Source organism: Purpureocillium lilacinum (genome assembly GCF_023168085.1).
Source record: "Purpureocillium lilacinum CBS 284.36 DNA, scaffold_8, whole genome shotgun sequence".
NCBI lineage: Eukaryota > Fungi > Ascomycota > Sordariomycetes > Hypocreales > Ophiocordycipitaceae > Purpureocillium > Purpureocillium lilacinum.
The window spans coordinates 1,817,490-1,840,557 of NW_027072118.1; the positions used below are offsets into that span (position 1 = coordinate 1,817,490).

A 23,068-nucleotide genomic window follows, 5' to 3' on the forward strand; every position below is an offset into this window, starting at 1 on the left:
GAGGCATGCGGCACACGTGACAGACGGGCGTCGACAGGCCTGCGCAGGAGCTGCGTGGAAGACTGCACGATGTACTTGCGGGGTACTTCACGGCCGGGGAGCTCGAGGCGCCGCTACGATGTTCCTTATGCGTGCAGGTTGACAGTTGGCCGTCGGCTTTCCCTGCGTGCCACTCCGACGCCGAAAGGAGGAGAGCCCGCGTATGCGCAATCGCAGCCGGGCGAGGTGGATATCAGCCTAAGGCGCCGGCGGCTCTGGAGAGGGTTCCATCGTCCGAACGGGCCCATCGAGGCACAGCGCTGCGTGTGTGTCTGCTCCGGCCTGTATGGGTATAAGACTGCCCAGCTCCGAGCTTGTTTGCGATATCGAGCCTCTTCATCCAGCAAGCCCGTTTTCAACCTCTTACGTCCACCTGCGAGGCCGCTAGTTTCGCCGTACAACCGAAAGTATATTCAAAACGGAGTCGAAAGCGAGGAAATACGATACAGTCAAGATGGGCAGCAAAGACGCCCAGACATGGCTCGAGAAGCTCGAGGAGCAGCGTCAGTCCCGCTGTACGCCGCCTTGCGAGCTCGCGCTGACAGCCCTTCAGTCAACGTCGACGTGGACTGGATGGACCCCGAGTACATCAAGAACATGCCCATAAAGCCCCACGACCAGACCAGCAACCAGCTCTGGGTCGACATTGAGCTCGGCAGCCCCTCCAACGCCGACCTCCTGGCCCAGACGGCCCGCGAGCTCAAGGACAAGGGCTGGCTCGCCATCTATACCCGCATGGTGCGCGCCCTCGCCCTCCAAAGGAAATCGACAAGTGGAAACGCGACAGTCCGCTGACGAGAATAGGCCGTCCTCATGTGCAAGAAGAATATCGACCTGATCCAGGGCCGTGTCCTGCTCCAGACGCTCCCCTCCAAGGCGTACGACACCCAGGCGACGCTCGACCACGCACGTCTCTATGACGCCGAGTTTGCGCGTGCGGGCATCGGCCGTGACCGTTACTGCATCAAGATCCCGTCGACCGGCGCGGCCCTCAACGCGGCCAAGGTCCTGAGTGCCGAGGGCATCCCGACGCTGGGGACAGCCCTGTTCAGCCTCCCGCAGGCAATTGCGTGTAGCCAGGCAGGCATGCTGTACATCAGCCCCTACTTTAACGGTTAGTCACACCATAAGTTGTAGCCGATGAAGGGACAAAGGGAAGACTGACCTGCTTGTGTTTGCAGAGACCCGTGCACACGACGACCTCTCGCTGTGGCCCAATGTCGAAGACCCCGCGACGCAACACCCCATGAGCGCCCGCGTCTTCCAGATCCTCGAGACGTACCGCCGATTGTACAAGGAGACGGGGCGGGAGCAGCCGCTGCTCAAGAACGCGAGCTTCATCTCCGCCAAGGAGGCCATGGCGGCGGGCGAGCTCGGCTGCCACTCGGCCACCATTTCGCACACGGTGCTCAACGAGCTCGCCAAGCTCAAGTATGACGGCAGCAAGCAACCCGGGGAGGGTGTGCCCAAGCCAGTGCACGTCTATCGCGACGCGGGCCCGACGCCGGAGCGCCTCCGAAAGCTGGCCCAGATCGATCCCCTGGCGGCCGCCGCGTGGGATGGAAAGCTGGCGAGCACGGACATTGACTATCTCGCCAACGGAGGCGCGGAGCTGACCAAGGCGATCGAGGCCGACCCCATCTCTAAAGAGCGCCTGGCCATTGCGTTGGAGCTGTTCACCGGCGGCGAGAACCGCAGCAAGGACAAAGTCGAGAAGGCCCTGGCTGCCCTGTAGATTCTCAATAGCCTTGGGGGATTTGATGTAGCGGTTGATAGAACAAGGTCTTGGGAATGATATGGCATTGCGATGCGTTGAGACTTTGTCCGTGTTGATGATATAAGGCCCTCATATTGAGCCGCTGTAGATGTGTGCGTGGTCGCCGCCAAAGGCGAGCGGATCGGCAACGTCCAAGTTGCCAACCCGATCACAGGACCCTTCCTGCGCTAGCTCCATATCCGTGAGGGGCAGCCCGTACGTCTGCGCGATGGTCTGTTGGGGTAGGCTCTTGGTCGAGAAGAGGTCGCCAAAGTCGGTCTGGAGGCCGGGCATGGCAAAGTCGGTCGCCGAGGGGCTCCAGGACGCGCCGCCCATGGGCCCCGCAGACGAGCCCGAACCCACCGGCAGCTGCATCAGGTCGAGCGAGTTGTCGAGCTCCAGCTCGGGGGCGCCGAACGGCTCGGGCTCCTCCATGAGAGCGGGCTCGTCGCCGGCGGGCAGCAGGTCGTGGTGGCCGCCGACCCAGTCCACGCGGGGGTCCGCTCCGACGGGATGCATGCTTCCCTGCCGGATCACGGGGCTCTGCGTAGGGACATCGGCGGGCAGGTCCTGCGGCAGCCGGACGTCGAGCCCGGCGCTGGCCCGCCAGCGGTTGAGCTCGGCGAGGAGGCCCTCGCGCTCCGCCAGCAGGGCGTCGACGGTGCGGAGCGAGTGCGCGGCCGTCTGCTGCTCGGCTTTGATGAAGGTGATGCTTTCGTCCACGACGACATGCTTGGAGAGGCGGTTGGGGTCCACCGATTGTAAGGACGGGACGAGGGACGCGAGTGTCTGCAGTCGGGCCGTCAGCACGCGAGGGCGAGATCTCAACCGTACCTCTCTTCAACCGAAAAGGGGAATGCGTCGACGACTCACCTGCAGCCGCTCCTTGAAAGCCTCGCGCCGGGAGCGCTCAAAGACGCGGTGGACGGCGCGGTCGTCGGCCGTCCAGTTCCTGATGCGCTTCTTCTTCTTGCCGGCCTCGGCGGACGTCGCGGGACCAGCGACACCGCCGGCAGACTGGGTGGACAGCCGCCGGTCAGGCGGAGAGGGCTCGCCCGAGGACGACATGAGCAAGTGCTGCAGCGGCCGATGCGATGGAGACGAGATGAGATTGGGATTCGCACCCCTAGCGGTCGTAGTAGTCTGGCAACAGGCCAACGGTTCGACGACGACGTCTCAGGCATTCAATCAGGTATCCGTGAGGCACGAACCAGCAGCCGCACCACCTCTGCCGTTTTTGTCGGGTGAGGTAATGGAACGTCTCTTGGCCGGGGCGGAGGGAGTGACCCTCCCCTCTGTGTGGCCTTCGGAGTCGACGCCGGGCCGCACCAACGACGAGCACGGAAACAATGCTGGATGGCGACTAGGTTCCTAGTGGCGACCAACGACCGTTAGTCTGTCCCCGGATGAATGATGGGGAAAGTTGGGGTACGTGGGACGATTCTCGTCACTTGCCCACCCCACCCGATGGGGCATCGTGAGCATCGTTGGCTGCCGCGCCCCAGCTGAGCTCCAAGCTACCCGTGGCTCCGGCGCCACGTTTTATTGACCATTCTTTGTGGGCTTGACGCTACAGTACAAAGTATATTTGTTTATTTAGAAACTGCATTCCGCACGCGGGAGCTCTGCTATTTGACGACATGTACTGTGGCCGTGGCCAAGCCGACTGTGCTTCAGTCGGTATACTTCACCTCGAGCCTATACTTGGAGTCGTAATGCATCGCCCAGTACTCGCTCATTACCATCTTTGTCACGGGGCCAACCTCACCTCCGTTCACGGCCTGTCCGTCAAGCGACGTGATGGGCATGATGCCGCCCGCCGTGCTCGAGAGAAAAATCTCATCACAGTGGTACGCCATGTCAACGGGCACAACCTCACAACGGACCGTGAGCCCCGAATACTTTGCAATCTCAAAAACGCACTCCCGAGTGATGCCCTTGAGACAGCCGCGATCGGGTGTGTAGATGACGCCATCATTCACCAGCAGTATGTTGAAGGCGGGTCCCTCGGTGAGGTTGCCGTCCCCGTCGGTAAGCATGGCGTACGTCGCGCCGCGGTCTTGCGCCTCGAACATGGCTCGCACAAGATCCCCCCACTGCAGGCTCTTGGCCGTAGGGTCTATGGCCCCTGGCGGCACGCGACGTACGGTTCTAGCGACGATTGCACTCCCGCCCGTGGTTTGCTGCATGCCGTGTCGCATGACCCAGGAGTACGGCTTGGCAAACATGTACAAATTGTTGATCACAGTATCCGAGGCGAGCTGTCGTGTGTCGACGATGCCTTTCGTGACAATCATCTCGGCTAGGGCGTCACGTAGGCCGCTCTTGGCCACCATTTCGGCCAGCAACCGCTTCAATTCTTCGCGCGAAATGGGCAGTCGCAATCGAAGCCTGGCACAGCTGGCCTCGAGTCGCGCGATGTGGTCGTCGAGGCGGAAGAATTGCCCATCCCAGACCGCGGGTGCGTCATAGGTTTGATAGCCATGCAGGAACCCTTGGTCGACGAGCGGAACTCGTGCTTCATGAAGCGGTACATATTCGCCCGCGATCCAAGCAATACCCCGCGCGTATGGATTGGTGCTTGCAGACGCATCGAGTTCGGCAAGGCGATCATCGTAGGCCCTGAAAATGGTGTTCAAAGCGACAGCGTCCATGTCTATCCTGGTATCTTGTCTTCTCGGGGAACACTGCGAGCGGTAAATTGCGAGGTGCGGCAAGAGGGAGGAACCGCGGGCTCGTCTGGAGCAGTGTACCTCGGACCACCACTTCTTGTCATATGCGGGTCGACCCTTCATATCTGTCTGGTTGCTAAGCCGCTCATCTCCGTGCACCATGCAGTCCATCTGCATGTCGCGCAATTCGGAGATGTCAAATCGCTGTTGGGGGTGGGGGCCCCATGATCGCGTCGTCTCCCGAATGTAGCCTCCGGACTCGTCCAGTGCGGTCTCACATGAGAATGGGCGGCTTTGTTGCAACACCGGGCGCACGCGCTGTTCATATTACCCGGGCATATGACCAATCTCACAGAGCAACCTCATATCGGCTTTTCGTCAACTAACGCAGCGTGGCATCGGTAGGGTAGTAGGTGGTAATCGTTGCTAGGCATCAGCTGGCTTGTCGTTGACAACACTCTACTCTAGGGTTTGCTTGAGATATTTGTAAGAAGGTTGTCGTTCTCAGCAAGCTCGGGGGGTGTCATCTTTTAAACACCGCAGTTGGTCAGGTATTTTTGGAATTGTTGCGCCGATTCATGGAACCCGTTGATGGAATCTTGCGGTGGGGACTCATGCGGATTGTTTCACCGAAACTCCGAGGCCGGCGTCGAAATCAGAAGACGTGGCCGGGTAATGACCCTTCATCCGAGCTCAGAAGCGGGAGATGTGAAGACCTTGGCCCCGTAATGAGATGACCTCACCACGACCTTGTTTTGCAGCGCAGTCTAGTATGTGATGCGGCGAGTGCCAGTAAGACGGGTGGTGTTGTTTCCTCAATATGAAGTGGCACATCCAGTTTATTGCTCTCTCTGTCGCGCAGTTTCCGGCGTTGGCTGATGTGAAGCTCGAAAAGTGCGGTGCATGAAAGTCTCGGGTAGCCCAACTTGTTCGCCGCTGGCCACGGGCAGGGAAGGAAGACGGGAGGAGCTCGGCGTTTGGAATGTGGAGAGCTGTGCTCTTCTAGAACAACCGGCTCCGCTCGAATAGTTCGGGGTTTAAAGAACCCGCGCTCACTCTCTGCCGGCTCTCACCACGCGAGGTCTCCGTGGAATCGCAACATCAGCGTAAAGATCAAAAATAGAGAGGAAAGGTTGGCGCTTATACGATAAGCGTGGGACCCACAGAATGATGCCCCCCAAGTCCCGACAAAGCTCGGAGACTTCCAGGGTGCAGCTCTGCGCTAACAATGTCGCCGAGAAAGTCGTCACTTTTGTCCACCAACGCCTCGCGAACCGGTGGGTAAGTCGGGCAGCGATTGGACCAAGGTTTGAATGAGGAATTGCCACTTGTTCGGGTATAATGTCGGGCGTCATGTGTTTCACCCTCTGGGTTGGACGATGGGGGTTGGACTGCAGCCATGCGGCGTTTCGAAACCCAAGCAACGTGATTCCACGGATGCGAGACAAAGACAGCCATTCGTGGAAGTTCCTCCACGCGTGGCGTCGGGCTGCAGTCGGGAACTCAGGACCGATTGTGGACTCTGGAAGTTTGAATGGTTGAGCTCAAACGTGTCGTCCCCCGCGACAGGCTTTCGCTGCTCGGGTCATGTATGCCCGCTTGCCGAACCTTGAATGGGGCGACCGAGGCGAGTGGGCGATGGGGCATTCTCGTCGCCCTGGCAGTGCGCTTGTCACGACGGGCGCTTCCGCTCATGGCCATGGTGATGTCGGCTTTTGAACAGGCGCTGGGGCAACGTTTTGAATTCGAGGCTCAGTTGCCGACGGGAGTTCGGGCCGCGGCCATAAGCGGTATCCACCGGCGGAGGTCACTGGTCTCGCGTCCTTGGTGGCATGAGTGCGGTGGTGGAATTGTTGACAAATGCAGAGTCGGAGGGCAGTGGTGATGGGGCATTGGGTGTCTTGTCGGCGTGCGACGTTTCATGACGCTCAATTGACTTGAGGTCGTCGAGTTGATAGTGTTCCAGTTCATTTTGCCGGCCGGCAGGCGCAGGGCCAACAGAGGGCAAGCGCGACCCTCGGGCAGGCAGTGAGGCAGCCATTCACGATTCGACCATTAACTAGACTTCCACGAGATGCATCGACGGGATGCATGGCGTTTAGTTAGGTGGCTACTGCACTGCTGACCAAACTTGCGCTTTCCCGATACGGATGCAAGTTTCGTCGCAAAGCGCCGCATCACCCCCCTTTGCCGTCCTCTTTGAGAACTCCTCTTTGAGGAGAGCATACCAAGGCCAAGTCGAGGGGGCCATGTGCAGCAACCTACGCCCCTGAGCCTGAGCGAGCGGCTCTGTTGTTCTCGTCTTACATACATTTGACATGCGCGCCAACCGCAACGGCGCACAACAGCCAGCCAGTCTGGACTCGTCGCGAGGCACGCGCGTGCTTGCCAGATCAGCTGTTGATATGAAATACGCAGATCCTGCCCGCCCCCCACCGTCGCCACGCCGAGCTTTGTCGACCGTGGCATGGCTGGTCGCCGGGTCTTCGCAAACTGCTTGGGTTTGCGGAGAACGCTGGGCCAGCCAAGCTCGACGCGACCCCATTGGCGGAGAATCTCAGGTCGCACAAGTCCAGCTATAGGGACGCTGCAGGCGCTGGGGTCTGCCCAGACCCCGCCCCGAGGCGTTGGCGCTGGCGCGGGCACTGGCGCTGGGGAGGCGCCCCGACACCCCTTCTTAGTGAGGGAGCAGCCCTGGAGCAGCCCTCCAGGTTGGGGATGACAGGCACCTCTCGCTGCGGAGTGCGGACGGCCTGCGGCACCGACTCCCAATTGAAAGCGCCGCCGGAGCGGCTACTGCAACCCGTCCTGGCTGGCGACGCCATCCCATCCCATCCCCCATCCTCACATCCCAAAACCTCATCAACCGCCCTCGAGCTCGCTGGCCCAGCTCGCGCCGCGCCCGGCCCTTCTCCGCCAGAAACCAGGCGCCGCTGACCACGCCCGTCGCCACACGACCGCACGCGACGCAACACTGGCACCGGGTGCGCCTCCCGCCCCTCGCTCGAATCATTGGCCGTCCCACATCCCGTCGTCCACCGGGCACCCGTCGTCAGTCACCGCCGCCTCACCACCTCCGCATCTCCAACTTACGCCTGCCTGCTGCGGCGCAGCATTCGACTCATCTGCCCCAGATCGCTGGCCCACTAGCACGCGGCACGATATCAACGACGACCACCACTAGCGGCTGGCCTACTGCGCGCACCAAAACCCTCGCTCGCACACTGCGCCTCTGGTGGAACATTTTATCCCCCCCCGGCCACGCCCGCCTCTCCCTCGTCCCGCTCGCCCTTCCACCAACGGCGTTCCAGAAGACTTTCGCCTCGAGCCCTTTGGAATCGGGCTTCTTGTTCCCGAGAGGCGGATCTCCGCAGCCTCAGCCAGGCCCTCCACCCGTTCCAAGACCGCCTTGCAGACTCAGATACTCTGCTTGACGTCTCACCCTCACCCGGGGTTCGGTCTCACTTAACCGTCTCAGGCTTCCCCTGCTCGTCGTTGGCTTTTAACGCTCTGCACTCCAATCCGAGATTGGCCTCTCATATGCTGGCGTTCCCTGGCTCAAGCATCGACAGCATCTACGACGGCACCTAAGAGGCAATCGGCACCCCCATTTTGCCTTCGCCCTGGCCGCCTTGACCTATCTCGGGCAAAGTGGTGTCGTCGGATGATTCTCCCGCGCCTTCAACCAGGCAGTTTGTCAGAAGCCACTCGCAGCGACTCGGTCTGAGCTCTTTTCACCTCGCATCTTCTTCCCTCTGGCGTCTGACCGAACCCGTCGTTCTTGCACCTCCCGCCGCACCCCACGCCGCACCGTGGATGAGTGCCGACAGCAGACTCGCCGTGACATAAGGGGCAGCCGGCGCGGAAATATCGGTCTGATCCTTTCAAACACCGCTCGTGGTTCCACGAATCAGGACCATGGCTGCCGTGCAGCAGCTGTTGACCAGCCCCTCGCCAGGGCCCTCCCCCGCCATGGGGTTAAATGGCAACCCGGCATCTCCCGCCATGGACCTCGACGCCAGACCAAGCCAGAGCCCCGTCATGCTTCATGGAAGATCACTTCGAGGAGCTCCTGAAGAAGGAGACAAGAGGATAGTCGTCATCGTCTATGGACATGGACAGGATCGGATCGTGTCTGTCTTCGCCGAGGTCCTGGGCAAGCCCTTCAGATTAAAGAGCAGCTTTGGCAATATCGCCGCCGCTGATCGCGGGTATGTCATTGGCATACTGGCTGGCGAGGCCAAGGCCGACGTCGAGACGAGAGACCGCGAGCTGGTCGTTGCCATCAACGCTCACTGCGTCCACCTGGGCATGCCACCCGATGCCCAACTATCCACTCACTGCGACTACGAGTTCCTCTACACCGAACCTTCATCCTTCAGACGCTATCTGGCAAGATTCATCTCATTCGTCTTGGGACAGGTAAGCCACCATGAGGAGCTCATGGCGAAGCCCAGGACATATTTCATGTCGACCACATTTCCCGATGTTCGCGCAGCCTTGCCCAACCTGGACATCCTCACTGTCGGCTCCGACGCCGTCGAGATTCGCGTCGACCTACTGCGGGAGCCTCTCGGCGGCGGCAACTTTGCTGGTGTGCCAAGCCTAAGCTACGTTGGCGAGCAGGTAATGCTCTTGCGTCAGCGAACAGAGTTACCCATCATCTTCACAACCAGGTGCACGAATGAGAACGGCAGATTTCCCATGGACGATCCAGAACTCTACCACAGGTACTTATACAAGGCCATCCAGTGGGGCGTCGAATACATCGATGTCGAGCTTTGGCTGCCGGAGGACATTCGACGGGACCTCTATCAGAGAAGGGGAAACTCGCGCATCATGTCGGCGTTTCACGACTTTTCGGGGACGTTCCGCTGGCCGTCGCAGTATGCACTCGACGTCTTTCAACGATCATGTCCGTATGCCGACCTAGTCAAGATGATTGCCATCATCAACGAACACAACGAAAACTTCGAGCTCGAGTACTTCCGGTCCAAGATACGAGCCGAGTTCCCCGACGCGCCCCCGTTTTCCGGACTCAACATGGCCGAAGTGGGACAGATCTCGCGAACGTTGAACAAGGTCTTCACACCAATCACGCACCCGCTTCTTCCCCTCATCGCTGCACCTGGTCAGATGAGCACCGCCGAGATACACAGCGCATTGGCCATGGTCGGCCAGCTGCCGAAGAAGAATATTTTCGGCATTAGCATATCGACGTTCCGAAGCGCGGTGCCTCAGGCGCCTTTCTATGAGAAGTGTTTCAATGAGCTGGGGCTGCCTCACCACTTCGCCATGGTCGAGCGGCAGCCAAACAACTTTGCAGGCATGGAAGTATGGTGCAACCAGAAGGAGTTTGGAGGCGCCTACCTGGATCCCGGTGTTTCGGTGCAGACACTCACGAAACACAACAAGTTCTTTGCGGGCTTGAACAACGGGCGAGGCCCAACTCTGACCGAGGCAGCTCGAGCCATTGGCATCGTGGATACCATTGTCGTCAAGGCGGGCACGTCGGCATCGTCGACGCCGGCATCGCTGGCATCGAGCCCGCCGCACCAGCAAGCCGACGGCACAATGGCGCCGAAACAGGAGGGCCTCGGCGCGAACGCGTCGCTCATATTCGACAATGCCGGATGGCGAGGCATCATGCACACCCTGATCAGGGACCTGGCGCCCTCTGCGTACTTTGGACGTGCGGCCGTGGTGCTCGCGTCGGCGTCGGACGACGCGGCGCCCGTCTTTTATGCGCTCAAGGCGCTCAAGATTGCCAAAATCTACACGGTCGGTTTCCGGACCCCGCCCGCGCTCGCGCGCAACGCACCGCCCATCGAGCAGTTCATAAGTATGGAGTCGTTGCAACGAGCACGATCCGTCGCGGACGACACGGCTCCGTTCGTCATCGTGTCAGCACTAGGGCCGGGTAAGAGCAACCTCGTCAGCATGCTGGTGAGGGTCTTCGGCGCATCTGGGCCGCGAAATGGGCCAAACACCAAGAAGGTGTTCCTCAATCTCGCCGACGTGACGGCGCAGAGCAAAAGCGACCCGAGCGACGCCGCCGAGAAGAGCGGCTTCGTGGCGTATGGCGCGGCCGACGTGGCGGCGTTTTCGACGGTGGAAAGCCTTCGCCTGCTGGTCGGGCAAAACGTCCCGTACAGCTTTGTCAGGCTCGCCAGCGGCAGGAATCCGTTCTGAGTCGTCGCTGTGCCCAAAATGGGGGCGCGCGCGGGGGGGGGGGGCGCGGAGCTGTGCGGAGCTGGGCCCGGCCCCGTCGGTGACACAGAGATTCGGACGGGGAGCGAAGCTTGGATGCGCGGGGTGGGATGTCCGTCGAAATTTACATGCAGCATCTTATGTACGGCGTTGGAAGGGACAATGACAATGGGGCAGTGGTGCCGCTAGGTATGGACATGTTGGAGTTGGCTAGCACGCCATTTGTGCCTTTTTTTTCTCTAACTACTCAAGCGGCGGGCTTGGAGCTTGGATTCAACCACTTGTTACTACTAGACGAGTCGGCGAGGCCGGTGTTTTCGTCGGGGAGGGGGCATGCATGTAGTCGCGAGCGGTCTGCAGTCAGCAATTGATAAGGGACTTGAAGGACGCAAACGGACCGAGGAGCCGGGATCGTGTCATGTTTGGCGTTTTCGCAGCGTTACGACCAAGGCTGCGGGGAAGAAAATGAGGCGATAATGGGCGAGGTGTTGAGGCTAAGCCATGCATCGTCGTCAGCCACACCATACCCGGGCCAGTGAGGCGACGAGGCCGGGGAGTCGAGCCCCCGGGCATCGTGAGCCCGGGTGCTGGGTGAACCTGGCCATTTTTAAATGTTTTATAATCTGTAAGCTCCAGTGCCCTTGAAGCAAGGCGGCCGCGCAACGAACCTGGCGACAGCCGGGCACGGGGAATTGAACAGGGCTGAAGGGATGACGACGAGTGACGAGTTCCCAGGGCCCGGACCCGGGGTTCCGGTAGCAGGTGCCCGCAAGCGCGGGTGGGCGAAGCGGGGCCCGTGATTGCATCTCCGACACTCGTGCGAGTGGTAAATTGCCAAGGCCACAGAGCTCGCCTGAAAGGGCCGTCGCGCGGCGCTACAGCGCGCTAGGCGGCCTCTCCGCAGGCGCTGACTGGTTCCCAGCAGGTTTGCCCGGCAGGGTTTCCAAGGTTGCCGCAATGCGCGGGGCATCCAGCCCTGCCTGGGGCGCTGGAGCTCTAGAGCCTGGAGCCCGCGGCGGCCCTGCATGCAGCGCGTGCGTGCGTCTGAGGTGCATCGTCGGTCCCGTCTGCCAGCGACGGCCGGCCGGGGACGAGCTGGCGAAGCCCGGAGGGTCCAGTCGTCGCTGCAGATACGCTACGCTACCTTAGTTAGCTTATTTGCAAGCTTGAAGGTGGGCTGGCCGCCGCCGCCGGCGCACCGACTTTCGAGGTTGCACGATTCAACCGTCGTGAGAGAGAGCCTGCTTCGCAGAGTCAGGTGTGACAGGCGAGCTGTCAGATCGCGTGGCTTTTTCTCCGACATAACTGGCTGCCGTGCCCCGAGGCAGGAGGAGGGAGGGAAAGCTCGGACCCTTCCTCCCCTTCCTCTTCCCCTCGATCCTTTTTCTTCAGCGAATGGAGGGAACGGATGCGACCCTCGCGATGCGGCACAGCAGCAGCTCCTCCTGAACTACTACTCGCCACGCGCTGACAGGATTCGCCTTGGCTCCAAGCAAGTCGCATCGCATCGCATCGCATCTCATCTCATCTCATCGAAAGCACATCTGCCGGCGCCGTCGATTTCGGCTCTAGCAGAGTTTGCCACTCCGCAAGGCTGGGTGTGCGCGCGCGCGTGTGCTGAGTCTCCCGTGGAGGTCCATCCGTACCATTGTGTGTCCCCCGGCCGCCCGCGGCGCACCTTGACTCGTGCGTGCCGTGCGCGTGCGCTGTGCCGCAGAGAAAGCTCGAGCCGCCCGCGACGATCCTTTCTCCAATCCTTCGGTCCGGGGCCGCCCCGACCCTGAGCCTACTTCCCGCTGCCGGCATCCATTCCTGGGCCAGCACCTGGGCCGTGCGCGGTCTGCACTGCACGTTGGTGTGCCAGAGTGGTGCTGTTGCTGCTTCTGCGGCTACTACTTGCTGCGATAGCGCTTCAATTCAAGACAGTCGTCGGCACGCATTCGCGATCTAGGGAAGCACAGACGTCCCATTGCCGTTGCGTGGAGTGCAGTGGATTGGATTGATTGATTGCTCGGCGTCGCCGTCGTCCATCACCCGGGGTTTTGCGCCGGGGGTGACGCTGGACGCCGGATTGAAATTGTTCTGCGGAGGAAAGAGGGACCACCGCCGATACTCCGCGGCTTGACCCTGCGTCCCTGACGCTGAGCCCAGCGCCCCGCCAGTTAGCGCTCGTTCAATCAACCTCTCGCGTCAACCACGTCCTTACTCACCCATCATCGCCAACGACCGCCCTGTTTGTCGCTGCCATTGCGGCCGAGACCGTTAGCGTCGCGAGGCCCTCACACCCATCATCCGACGACGCGAGACTGAGCAGCAGCAGGAGGAGGAGCAGTGCGCCTTTGTCGGGTCCCGCGACGGAGCATGAGATGAACCCCTCACCGCATGGCATCGCGGCCGGCCATGCTCATCCCGTTGCCATCCCCCGGCAGCAGGTGAGCATCGAGCGCCTGCCCGCGCGGCGCCAGGAGACGGGCCCGCGCGAGTCCATGAACTGCAAGTCGTGTCGCAAGCGAAAGGTAAGCCAGCAGTCCTCCCCCCTCTGGCCGATGGACAGCGTTGAGCCTTTGGCGGGCCCCGCGCGCTCATGCTACCGTGGTCCGACGGCAACTTGTCCTGTACGACCATCGCTGACCCGGCCTTCTCTTGCGCGGCAGATCAAGTGCAACCGGTTACGGCCAACATGCGAGGCCTGTCAGATTTTTCAGTGCCCTTGCGTTTATGGTGAGTTTGAATGAACGCGGCTGCGTGCGTGCTCGCGCACATGGCTCGCTTGCCTGCATCGCCATGCTGGCCTGCCGTCTTGGCGACGCGTACATTGCCAGAAATCCTGAGGTGACACAGCGTTGATCCGCTTACTAACGTTTGATGATGTCCAGATGCCGTCCCCAAAAAGCGCGGTCCCAAGACGGATGTGCTGGAAGCGCTGCTCAAGCGGGTTGACGGGCTCGAGGCCAAGCTCAAGGAGAAGAACGCCGAGGGATCATCGTCAAAGGACGAAGACGCCGGAAACGATGTGACCCCTGAAGAGTCTGATGGTAATGGGGCCGAGCCAATGGAGCCGCCCCTGAAGCGAATTGCTAGCGGGTCAGATAATGCGCCCACGAGCACCTCATCGCGGGTGAATTCATTGGTTCTGGATCCAAGGTGCGTTGCTATCTGCCATCTCTCTTGATGCATCAACTGACCTTGTTGAAGAGAATCGCCGGCCTCGCCAGTACAGGTCGACACGCTCCTTCACACCTACTTTACCCGCTCTCATGGCAAACCGTATTACATTGTCGATGAGTCGTCCACGAGACATCGCATTCAGTCCGGCCAAGCGCCCCATCACCTGTGCTGCGCTATCTGGGCTGTGGCTGCAAGGTGAGACGAGCACATGTACCTACTTTTGTGCAATCGCGGCTGACGCCCTCTCAGGCTCACTCCTCATCCTCAAGGCGCTCAGGCTGCCGTGCAACTCAGCGAGGATTATGCTGCACGGGCAAGACAATCAATGGACATTGACGAGCCGTCAATCGATGCTCTGCAGACCCTGTTGCTTCTCGTTCTTGCCTTCATTGCGTCTGGAAAAGGAAAGAAGGCACATATGCTCATGGGTAAGACGCCCAGAGTACCGAACTCCGGTACCGGATCGCTGACACTGTATAGCAAACGCCATTGGTATGGCGACAGCTCTTGAGCTCCATCGTGAGGTCGATACGCAGGCACCAATTGGACTGGCAGATCGAGAGTTGAGGAGACGGCTGTTCTGGACGTGCTACATCCTCGATCGGTTCCTGACATGTGGTTCCAAACGGCCATCGCTGATACGCGACAAGGGCATCGCCCTCCGCCTGCCATCGTGGTCCCCTAGCCCCTCTGCCCTACCCATCGATGGCGAATTCTTCCAACGCGGCTCCAACGTCCAGTACTTCCATGGTAATGGCAAAAAGTCCCAGGGTAGTACTGGCATGCTCATCGACATCACTCGCATCCTGGGCATCACCAACAGGTATCTTGCGGCCGGCGGCGTCAAAGGGGACTCTCATTTTCCCTGGCACTCGTTGTCAACGTTGTCAAAGATTCGCCAAGAACTCGACTTTTGGGCTTCCGGCGCCGGGGAGATGTTTTCCGGTCTGCATGTGCTGTTTCGACAACCAGAGGCAACAATCCTCGTCCTCGGCAAATTCATCTATCATCTCATCCACTGCCTGGTCTACCGACCCTTTCTACCTATCGATCTGGCGGAGTTGGCTGGCAACGGCCAGCATCAGTCATGGCAGATTGAGGCGACCAACATGTGCTTTCTGCACGCGAACGCCATAGCGGAGCTGATTGACTTTGCCCGACAAGCAAGCACGATCGAGTGGCCTGCAATCGTCGGGTACTGCATATGCACGGCAGCGACGGTGCATATCCACGGCACACATTACACCAACACCAGCGCCCTTGGCGAGTCGAACGTCTTCAGCCAATCGTCGGAGTCCCTGTCGCGGGAGATGCAGACGCTAAGTGAGCTCCAATACGCTTGGGCCAACGTGCAGCATGAACGGGATACTCTGCAGGGTATCTACAACGCCCACGGCGAATTGGTGAATGCCATGCTCGGCAGCGCGATGCGGTACACGCCTGGATTCCATCTCGAGGACTTTTTCGACCGGTATTCGAACATTGGCGGTCCTGGTGGCAAGTCTTTCCGCTTCGACCCTGCCCACCTAAGCCTCGCAGACACTGTGGTGGATTTCTTCGTGGGATCTTATGCAGGAACTGCGGCTCAAGCAGCGCAGGCGGCCAGCCACGCAGAACGGCCGAAGCTGAAGCGCAAAGCCACGTCCTTGAGCCAGCAAACCCAACGGCTCGACGTGCGGGGACAGCCCACACCTGGGGCATCGGCTCCCCTGCCGTCACCCGAAGCGTCAAGAGCCGCTTCATACCAGCCAGGAGCCGTGCAGCCATCACAGGCCGGGCCGTCTCCGCCACAGGCGCATTACGAGAATCCGGAGTATAGCCAGAGCACCAGCAATATACGGAACACGATGCCGCCGGTACCCGCACCGTCGGCTTCGGGCCAAGGGCAGGCGTATGGCGTGTCGCCTTTGACGCCGCGGACCGCGGGACAGGGCATGCCGTCGTTGTCTGGCACTGGACTCAGCCCCTACGGGTATGGCTCTGGCTTCACGCCCGGCAACACGGGCCAGATTTCGGGCAATGACAGCAATCCAACATACGACCCCATGTTTGGAACACTACCGACGAATGCTTTTGGCAGTCCTGCCACGTGGACTGGCGACGATGGCCAGCAGAACAAGATGAGCATTCTCAACTCGGGCGCTCCGGCACCGAGCCCGGGCACCAAGAGTGCCAAGAGCGGCAGCACTGGCACGACGCAAACGGATGAAAAGGACCCGTTTTTGAGCCTACTCGAGCAGCTGGCTGAGGACGAACAGAGGTTCAACACGGGGACGGGGAACGAGCTCGACTACTTCCTTGCGGGAAGTGGGGGTAACGCTTGAGACGCAGCGTGGAGAGCAACAGGTCGGCTGCGGTGCAGGGCGTTCGATGCTGCTCGGAGTAGCATCGAGTCTGGACGAGTCGATGAGTACGGAGCTGCTCGTACATGTCTTGAATTATGTACAAATTTGGTTATTGCTGGGATGGAATATGCATGGCGACGGTAGTCGCCCATCCAGAGTCTAAGGAGATACCCATGAATATGCATGACGGCCTTTGGCGCCTTGGCTCTACTAACAGCTCTCGCGAAACACAGCATGATGTGCCCGAAAACGGGGTATGTGAGGCTTGCTGCGCCGACTGAAGTGCATGTATAGTATGAGTTTGGCGTTGCGACAGGCATTCAGCATGGCGGCGCCCAGCGCGGTGATTCGCCCGCCAAGCACGGCAGGTGACTGGGGGTTTGCGGCAGATGCGACCACGGCTCAGCCCTATATGTGGCACTCGGCAAGCGAGGGCGAGCTAGCTGCCTATCCGAATTGCTTCGTTGAGGGTTGTGGCTTAAGGCAGATTTTAAGGTTGTTCAGCTGCCGCGGGAGGGCAGCTGGCTGCCCTGGTTTCTCGGGACGCCGACCAGTGAGGCCAAGGCGAGTGAAACAGGAAACAACAGCCGTGGCGCGGTAGATATTGATGCGGGCAGAGGCGATGGCGTCCGGGTCGGGTCGAATCATGGCTTTGGGAGGGCGTTGATTGGGAGTGGTGGTCGCTTGGATCAGCTGGGCGGGTGGACGTCGTCATCTGCGTTTGGGGAATGGATAGTTCATGTTGGACCGGGAGTGACTTGGTTGATGGGAGCTGATGCGGGATCTAGACCGTCGCTTGGGCTTACATGTCCCCCTCGTGGGCGAGGCGAGAGACGAACTTGGTGGCATGGATGCCTGCATGCATGACATGCGGCTTGAAGAGACATGTTCGATCTATCGCTTGTCCGCGCACTGCGTCGATGCGAGTGTACGCCGCAGGCCGTGCCAAAATTCAGGTATAAATTGCAGACGGGGACCGCGATCCAGACATGCATCCTCTCCCGAGTGACAGCATAGCAATCTTATCAATCTACAAAGTACTGATATTCTGAATATGGATGTTGAAAAAATCCCCGTCATGGAGGATGGCCCTGTCAACGGCGCTGCTGAGAATGGCACCTCCATGGCCACGGACACGGGCATCGTGTTTCCCCCTCCCAGAGACGCGGCCAAGGTCCCCGTCTCGAAGGCCAAGATCCAAGCTACGCCTACTTTTTGTGCCGGGGACAAGGTGGACGTGACGGAGGTGAACAACTACCTCCAGCACTACGGCTACATGCCGCTGTCACCGTCGTCGTCGTCCGCCGCTGCTTCTGGCGCCGAGGCAGGCCCCGTCGGCGAGGACACAGCCGCCGCCCTCCGCGCGTTCCAGGAGTTCTTCAAGCTCAAGGTCGACGGCGTCTTCGGGCCGGAGACTCGCAGCGCCATGGCCGAAGACCGCTGCGGCTTCCCGGACCTCACGCAGTCCGTCGACTTCACCGTGCTGGGCCCCTGGAAGGACCGCAACATCCGCTACACCTTCGGCGCGCAGTCGTCGCAGCTCCCCGCCGAGACGTGCAAGGCCGCGATCCGGCGCGCGCTCAAGACGTGGGCCGACGCGGGCGTGGGGCTGACCTTCACCGAGGTGGCCGCGGCGCAGAGCCCCGAGGTGTTTGTCGAGTTCCGCCCGGCCAACGACCCGGACCACTCCATGGTCGGCGGCGTGCTGGCGCATGCCGACTTCCCGCCGGGGTACTCCGTCATCGTCAAGGGCTTGCCCCTGCCGGTGCATTATGATGACCAGGAGCACAAGTGGGTGGATGGCGCGGTCGCGGGGGCGTTTGACATTGAGACGGTTGGGTTGCATGAGTTTGGGCATATTCTGGGGCTTGCGCACTCGAGCGTCGCGGGGGCGGTCATGTATCCGTCTGTGTCGTCGAATCTCACCAAGAGGTCCCTGACGGAGGATGACCGGCTGGCGATTCGCAACCTGTACCCGGCGTGGCGCTTCCTCGGCGGGCTCTACTACGGTGAGTTGCTCCTGATACGGCCCCTCAGAACTCTCTGATGTTGGCCAACGATGCAATTTTACACGGACTGACAAACGAGTCTTATCCAGGCACCCCCGCCGTCGTCTCCTGGGCACCGGGCCGGACCGACGTCTTCGTCCGGGGCACCAACAACGCCGTCTACCACAAGTGGCAAGCCGGCGGCGGCGGCTCCGGCTGGTCCCCCGGCGAGACGGCATACGAGAGCCTCGGCGGCACCATCTACGGGGACGTAACCGCCGTGTCGTGGGGCCCGAACCGCATCGACCTATTCGCGCTGGGCACCGACAACGCCTGCTGGCACAAGTGGTGGGACGGCAGCGCGTGGCGCGGATGGGAATCCCTCGGCGGCGGCATCATCGGGGACATCTGCGCCGTGTCGTGGGGCGCCAACCGGCTGGACCTGTTCGTGCGGGGGATGAACAACGGCGTGTACCACAAGGCGTGGAACGGCAGCGCGTGGACGCCCAGCGTCACCGGGTGGACGCATCTGGGGGGCACCATCGTGGGCAGCCCCCGCGCCGTCAGCTGGGCGCCCGGCCGCATCGACGTGCTCGTCCGCGGGACCAACAACGCCGTCTACCAGAAGACGTGGAGCGGCAGCGCCTGGCTGCCCTCGGTGCTGGGCTGGCAGCCCCTCGGCGGGACGGTCATGGACGACGTCACGCCCGTGGCCAAGGCGCCGAACCGCCTGGACCTGTTTGTGCGCGGGACGAACAACGCCGTGTACCAGAAGAGCTGGAACGGCAGCGCGTGGGTGCCGAGCGCGACGGGCTGGACGAGCCTGGGGGGCGTCGTCATGTCGCGCCCGTCGGCGGCGGCGTGGGGCGGCGGGAGGATCACCCTCGCCGCGCAGGGGACTAACAATTCCGTCTACAAGAAGGAGTTTAACGGCTCGGCGTGGGCGGACTGGGAGTCCATCGGCGGTGTGGTGACGGATGCGCCGGTCGTGGACCCCCGGGGCGGGGACCGCGCGGCCGTGTACGCACGGGGGACGAACGCCTCGCTGTATGCGTACGACTGAGCAGGATGTCGCTCGTAGTATTCTGTCGCTACTATCTAACGTAGCTATGTAGCCATCCAAGGCTTGCGCTATAGTTTGTTCTTTCATACATACACATATCCGATATCAAGCACGGTTCGATCCAGCAGCCTCCTCGTCCCGGGCGGCGACCACCTGCTCCTCGTGACGCCCGTCCTTGGTGTTGTCGTAGGGGTACTTCTTGGTCAGGAACATGAGGGCCGCGGCGGTGACGATGCACCCGAACATGAGGGATGTCGAGACGGAGAAGCCGGCAATGTACCGCGGCGCCGAGTTGGACGGCCAGATGTACGATCCACTAGGAGGTTGTTAGTATGCGTGGCGCTTGCGTGGGGGATGAATAGGGGCAGCGTACTAGACGGAAGAAAGGTTGGCGAGCGCGCTGTAGAGTATATTGTCAGCCTGAGAGAAGCTCATTATAGAGAGCCGTGGTTTACGCACTTGACAACGCCAATGGCGACGGCGCGCTTCTCGGCTGGCCTGCAGATTGTGTTGGAGAGGTAGCTCAAAGTCAAGGGGCTGCACGCCCAGATGCCGGAAGCACCTGTCCACAGTCAGTAATGCATGCTATTGTCACCGACTTCTTCAACGTACCAATCGCCAAAAAGGCGTACCGGGCCTTGGAGTTGGTAACTGCGGCGGTAATGATCAGTGCAATGGTGGACATGGCGCCCATAGCCATGATGTGCTTCGGTCGCTCGTTCAGGAGGTCGGACGAGAAGCAGCAGGCCAGGACGATGACGAGCGCAACCATGTCTGTGGATTGTCAGCATGCCCCTGGGCGAACGCGGGAGCTTCGTCTTTCTTACAAATGGGAATCGTCATCTATACATCTGTCAGTCCATGAAACTTTTGGGGGCGTGTTCCAGAGAGACACTCACGTATTGGATCTCATGGCCCTTGTATCCCAGCGCCGCCATCAGAGTCGGGATAAAGTACGTGATGGTGCCGGCGCAGGTACACAGGCTTTGCGCGAGGACAAACATCCAAGTCCTACACCCGGTCGTGTCAGAGTCCGTATACAGAGAGATTGAGGTCGCCACCAAAGCACTCACCTCCAGTCCTTTACGGCGCGAACAAAGCTTTCGAGGTGGCCCATCGTGCCGGCCTGCGTGGAGTTGTTGTCTTGCTCGAGACGGCGGACGGCATATTCGCGCTCTTCGGCGGTGAGCCACTTTGTCGTCGCGGGGAAGTCGGGCAGAATGAACCTGAGGCTGTCAGTCGTCGGCACTGGATGCGCCATGCCTGCCCCGTACTCACATTGCGATGATGGCGAAGCCAATCGTCATGCAGCCCTCAACTGGACCAAGTCAGTGCTACGCACGTTGACGGGGGCTAGCCCCTTGGATATTCGGGTTACATACTCAGGAACAGCCACTTCCACGCTGGCAAGTTTCCCCGGTTCTGCATCGTATCGGTAATGACACCGGCTGTTGCCACATCAGTCAAGGCACGACATGGAGGAAATTTGAAACCAAGGAATACGCACCAATGAGGCCGCCTACGGCTCCTGAAAGAAGCGAGGCGCAGTAGAACACAGAGAAGCGGCGCGCAAGCTCGGTCTTCTTGTACCAATTGCTCATGAATAGGAGGACGCCGGGCTGCAAGGCCTGTCAGCACGATCGAACCCGGGCTCGAGGACGGAGGGGAGGCGTACAAAGTAACCTGCTTCGAGAAGACCGAGGCAGAAGCGTAGGGCAATGAGATGCCCCTTGGTGTTGATACCGACGTATGCAATTCTGAGACCTGTCAGTTCGGTCAACTGAGGCCGGCCTTGCAGCCACCACTTACACCATGCCGCCCCAAACAATCTACTCGGCTATTTGTCAGCGTTCTGCAGTTCATAATTGGCGAGATCTGCTCCGAACATACCATGAGGCCTGGGAGATACAGGCTCGGTCTCGTCCGGTTCAAGATCATGTTGCTGGGGACTTCGAGGAGCAGGTATCCGATGAAGAAGATGGACACTGCGAGGGAGTAGTCCGAGGAGCTGAGATGGAGCGACTCGGCCATGCCCGCCTCTTTGGCATTTCCAATGCTTTGCAGATGCTGTCAGTCACGCTCGAAAGGACGAGTTATCTCACACGTACTTGTTTCGATCAAGGTCTGGAGTTGGCAGTGACTGGTCAGCAGGTGCAACCGCAGGATACCCTCAACCGGCATTCAATGGCCCTTACAGTTCAAAATGTACTTGTATCAATGTCAGCACGATCGCACACTCCCATCCGAACAATGATCGGAAGGTGGACTTACCATGACGAACAGGGGCGGAATGAGCCGCATGTCAACCTTGCGAAGGATCCTACAATCATGTTGTCAGCGATACACGGAACCTCCCCAGGCGAGATCGTCACGACGAACCGCTTCTCCATGGCCGGGTCCTCCACAAACGGCCGCTCCTGCGCGTCCGTGACGCTTTCGCTGTGGGCCGAGAGCTCCTTGGACATGGTGAAAGCTGAATGACAGTGTGAGCCTCAGCAGATTGACTTATCCGTGCCCCTGCTTCCCCGGATTTCCGGCTCATGGCATATGGCTATATATGCATGACTGCCACGCCGCAACTCGCGGGGAAGTGGAGAGTGAAGCCGGAGGCCCCGTGGGGAAAATATTGAAGTCGACCTTGGATGCTGACGCTGTAAGTGGTGGTGGTGAGTGGGTTGCGGGTGGTCACGAGTCAGTTTGGGTTCTTTCCACCCACTTCCGGTCCGGCATGATCGCCTCCACCTTTCCTCCGCCCAACCGTCAACCTTCCACCTCCACTCCGTCCGTCCACCAGAGCGATCTCCGCCCGCCTCGCAAGCGAAAGGGGGACTGCCGCGCAAATGCCGTCTGAATCCGTGTCGGAGCCGTCGCCCGTTAGTTCGAGCCGGGCTCAGTCGCACAGCGATGCCACGTTTGTGTGCTCCTGGTCGGGCTGCGGGCGGATGTACAGGAAGCGGGAGCACCTCCAGAGACACGAACGCAGCCGTACGCCCGGACCCTAGTCACACTCACCGTCGGTTGCGCTGACATGTCTAGATGCGCGCGACTTCAAGCACGAGTGTCCGACATGCAAGAAGAGATTTGTTCGAAGGCACGTCGTCTAGCGGCGCAAGTGCTGGGGGTACAGAGTGCTAACACGTCTGCAGAGATGTTATGACCAGACATCTTGCTCTTCATGATCTTCGAGCAAAGAAGCCCCGCAAAGTGTCCTGGTAAGCGCCCTGTGCCGTCCTTAGTCTGGTTCTTGACTGATGAGGCAGTGTCTCGTGTGTCTCCCTCAAGGTCCGCTGTGACGGCCAGCGAGGGACAACTTGCAGCCGTTGTACTGCCTCAGGACGAGAGTGCATGTATCGCAACGACAACACCGGAAATGTTTCCGAACAGCCCATTGAAGTCAACTCTGACCTTCCAAGTGAGACAGGGCGCGCATCGTCCTCCTCGAGTCCAGGCCAGCCAGCAGCCTCCAGCGTCCTGGAGCAGCCTACGACCGTCCCAACTACTGGTATGCAGCACCAACAAACGCCTATTCGCATGCTTACGCCTGTTTAGAAATCTCTACTCTCCCATTCGAGCCACTCTATGGACTTGCTACTGATGCATCGGAGAGTTTCTTCGGCTGGGACATTGGCGACGTTGAGCTGGGACACATGGACATCTTGAACATGTCACCGCTCAATTGGTTTCACAATACTGACGCCGCACCATCCATCACACACCAAATAACACCGGCCAAGGCCATATCGCTACCACCGTCTTCAGAGCTCATACGAGATGCGCAACCTCCAGATACACCGTGGGTAAGTTACAGCGCCCTCAGAAACCTTACT

The 23,068-nt window shown here is 60.3% G+C and overlaps 7 protein-coding genes across 7 annotated transcripts; 4 read left to right on the plus strand and 3 right to left on the minus strand.

Annotated features, from left to right (window-relative positions):
* Window positions 1–493: 493 nt before the first annotated feature.
* Window positions 494–1,774, plus strand: PLICBS_010287 (uncharacterized protein; the record flags this gene model as incomplete). Its single annotated transcript, XM_018326615.2, has 4 exons — window positions 494–542; window positions 593–777; window positions 844–1,153; window positions 1,221–1,774. 4 exons carry the CDS (start codon window positions 494–496, stop codon window positions 1,772–1,774), a joined length of 1,098 nt encoding a protein of 365 aa, XP_018174935.2.
* Window positions 1,775–1,885: 111 nt separating this feature from the next.
* Window positions 1,886–2,863, minus strand: PLICBS_010288 (uncharacterized protein; the record flags this gene model as incomplete). The annotated part of the gene is made up of 2 exons (XM_065601908.1): window positions 1,886–2,584; window positions 2,669–2,863. 2 exons carry the CDS (start codon window positions 2,861–2,863, stop codon window positions 1,886–1,888), a joined length of 894 nt encoding a protein of 297 aa, XP_065457980.1.
* A 605-nt stretch (window positions 2,864–3,468) lies between these two features.
* PLICBS_010289 (uncharacterized protein) lies at window positions 3,469–4,449 on the minus strand (the record flags this gene model as incomplete). Its single annotated transcript, XM_065601909.1, has 1 exon — window positions 3,469–4,449. The coding sequence occupies one exon, from the start codon at window positions 4,447–4,449 to the stop codon at window positions 3,469–3,471; it is 981 nt and encodes a 326-aa protein (XP_065457981.1).
* A 3,936-nt stretch (window positions 4,450–8,385) lies between these two features.
* PLICBS_010290 (uncharacterized protein) lies at window positions 8,386–10,659 on the plus strand (the record flags this gene model as incomplete). Its single annotated transcript, XM_018326612.1, has 1 exon — window positions 8,386–10,659. One exon carries the CDS (start codon window positions 8,386–8,388, stop codon window positions 10,657–10,659), a length of 2,274 nt encoding a protein of 757 aa, XP_018174932.1.
* A 2,384-nt stretch (window positions 10,660–13,043) lies between these two features.
* PLICBS_010291 (uncharacterized protein) lies at window positions 13,044–16,169 on the plus strand (the record flags this gene model as incomplete). Its single annotated transcript, XM_018326611.1, has 6 exons — window positions 13,044–13,193; window positions 13,332–13,398; window positions 13,554–13,821; window positions 13,873–14,040; window positions 14,095–14,273; window positions 14,326–16,169. The coding sequence occupies 6 exons, from the start codon at window positions 13,044–13,046 to the stop codon at window positions 16,167–16,169; spliced, it is 2,676 nt and encodes an 891-aa protein (XP_018174931.1).
* A 1,099-nt stretch (window positions 16,170–17,268) lies between these two features.
* PLICBS_010292 (uncharacterized protein) lies at window positions 17,269–19,241 on the plus strand (the record flags this gene model as incomplete). The annotated part of the gene is made up of 2 exons (XM_018326610.1): window positions 17,269–18,199; window positions 18,289–19,241. The coding sequence occupies 2 exons, from the start codon at window positions 17,269–17,271 to the stop codon at window positions 19,239–19,241; spliced, it is 1,884 nt and encodes a 627-aa protein (XP_018174930.1).
* Window positions 19,242–19,346: 105 nt separating this feature from the next.
* On the minus strand, window positions 19,347–21,706 carry PLICBS_010293 (uncharacterized protein; the record flags this gene model as incomplete). Its single annotated transcript, XM_018326609.2, has 17 exons — window positions 19,347–19,557; window positions 19,615–19,641; window positions 19,701–19,803; window positions 19,854–20,015; window positions 20,069–20,084; window positions 20,141–20,252; window positions 20,315–20,467; window positions 20,520–20,559; window positions 20,624–20,689; window positions 20,749–20,860; window positions 20,917–20,998; window positions 21,051–21,070; window positions 21,132–21,297; window positions 21,350–21,365; window positions 21,437–21,449; window positions 21,513–21,561; window positions 21,621–21,706. 17 exons carry the CDS (start codon window positions 21,704–21,706, stop codon window positions 19,347–19,349), a joined length of 1,434 nt encoding a protein of 477 aa, XP_018174929.2.
* Between the last annotated feature and the right edge of the window lie 1,362 nt (window positions 21,707–23,068).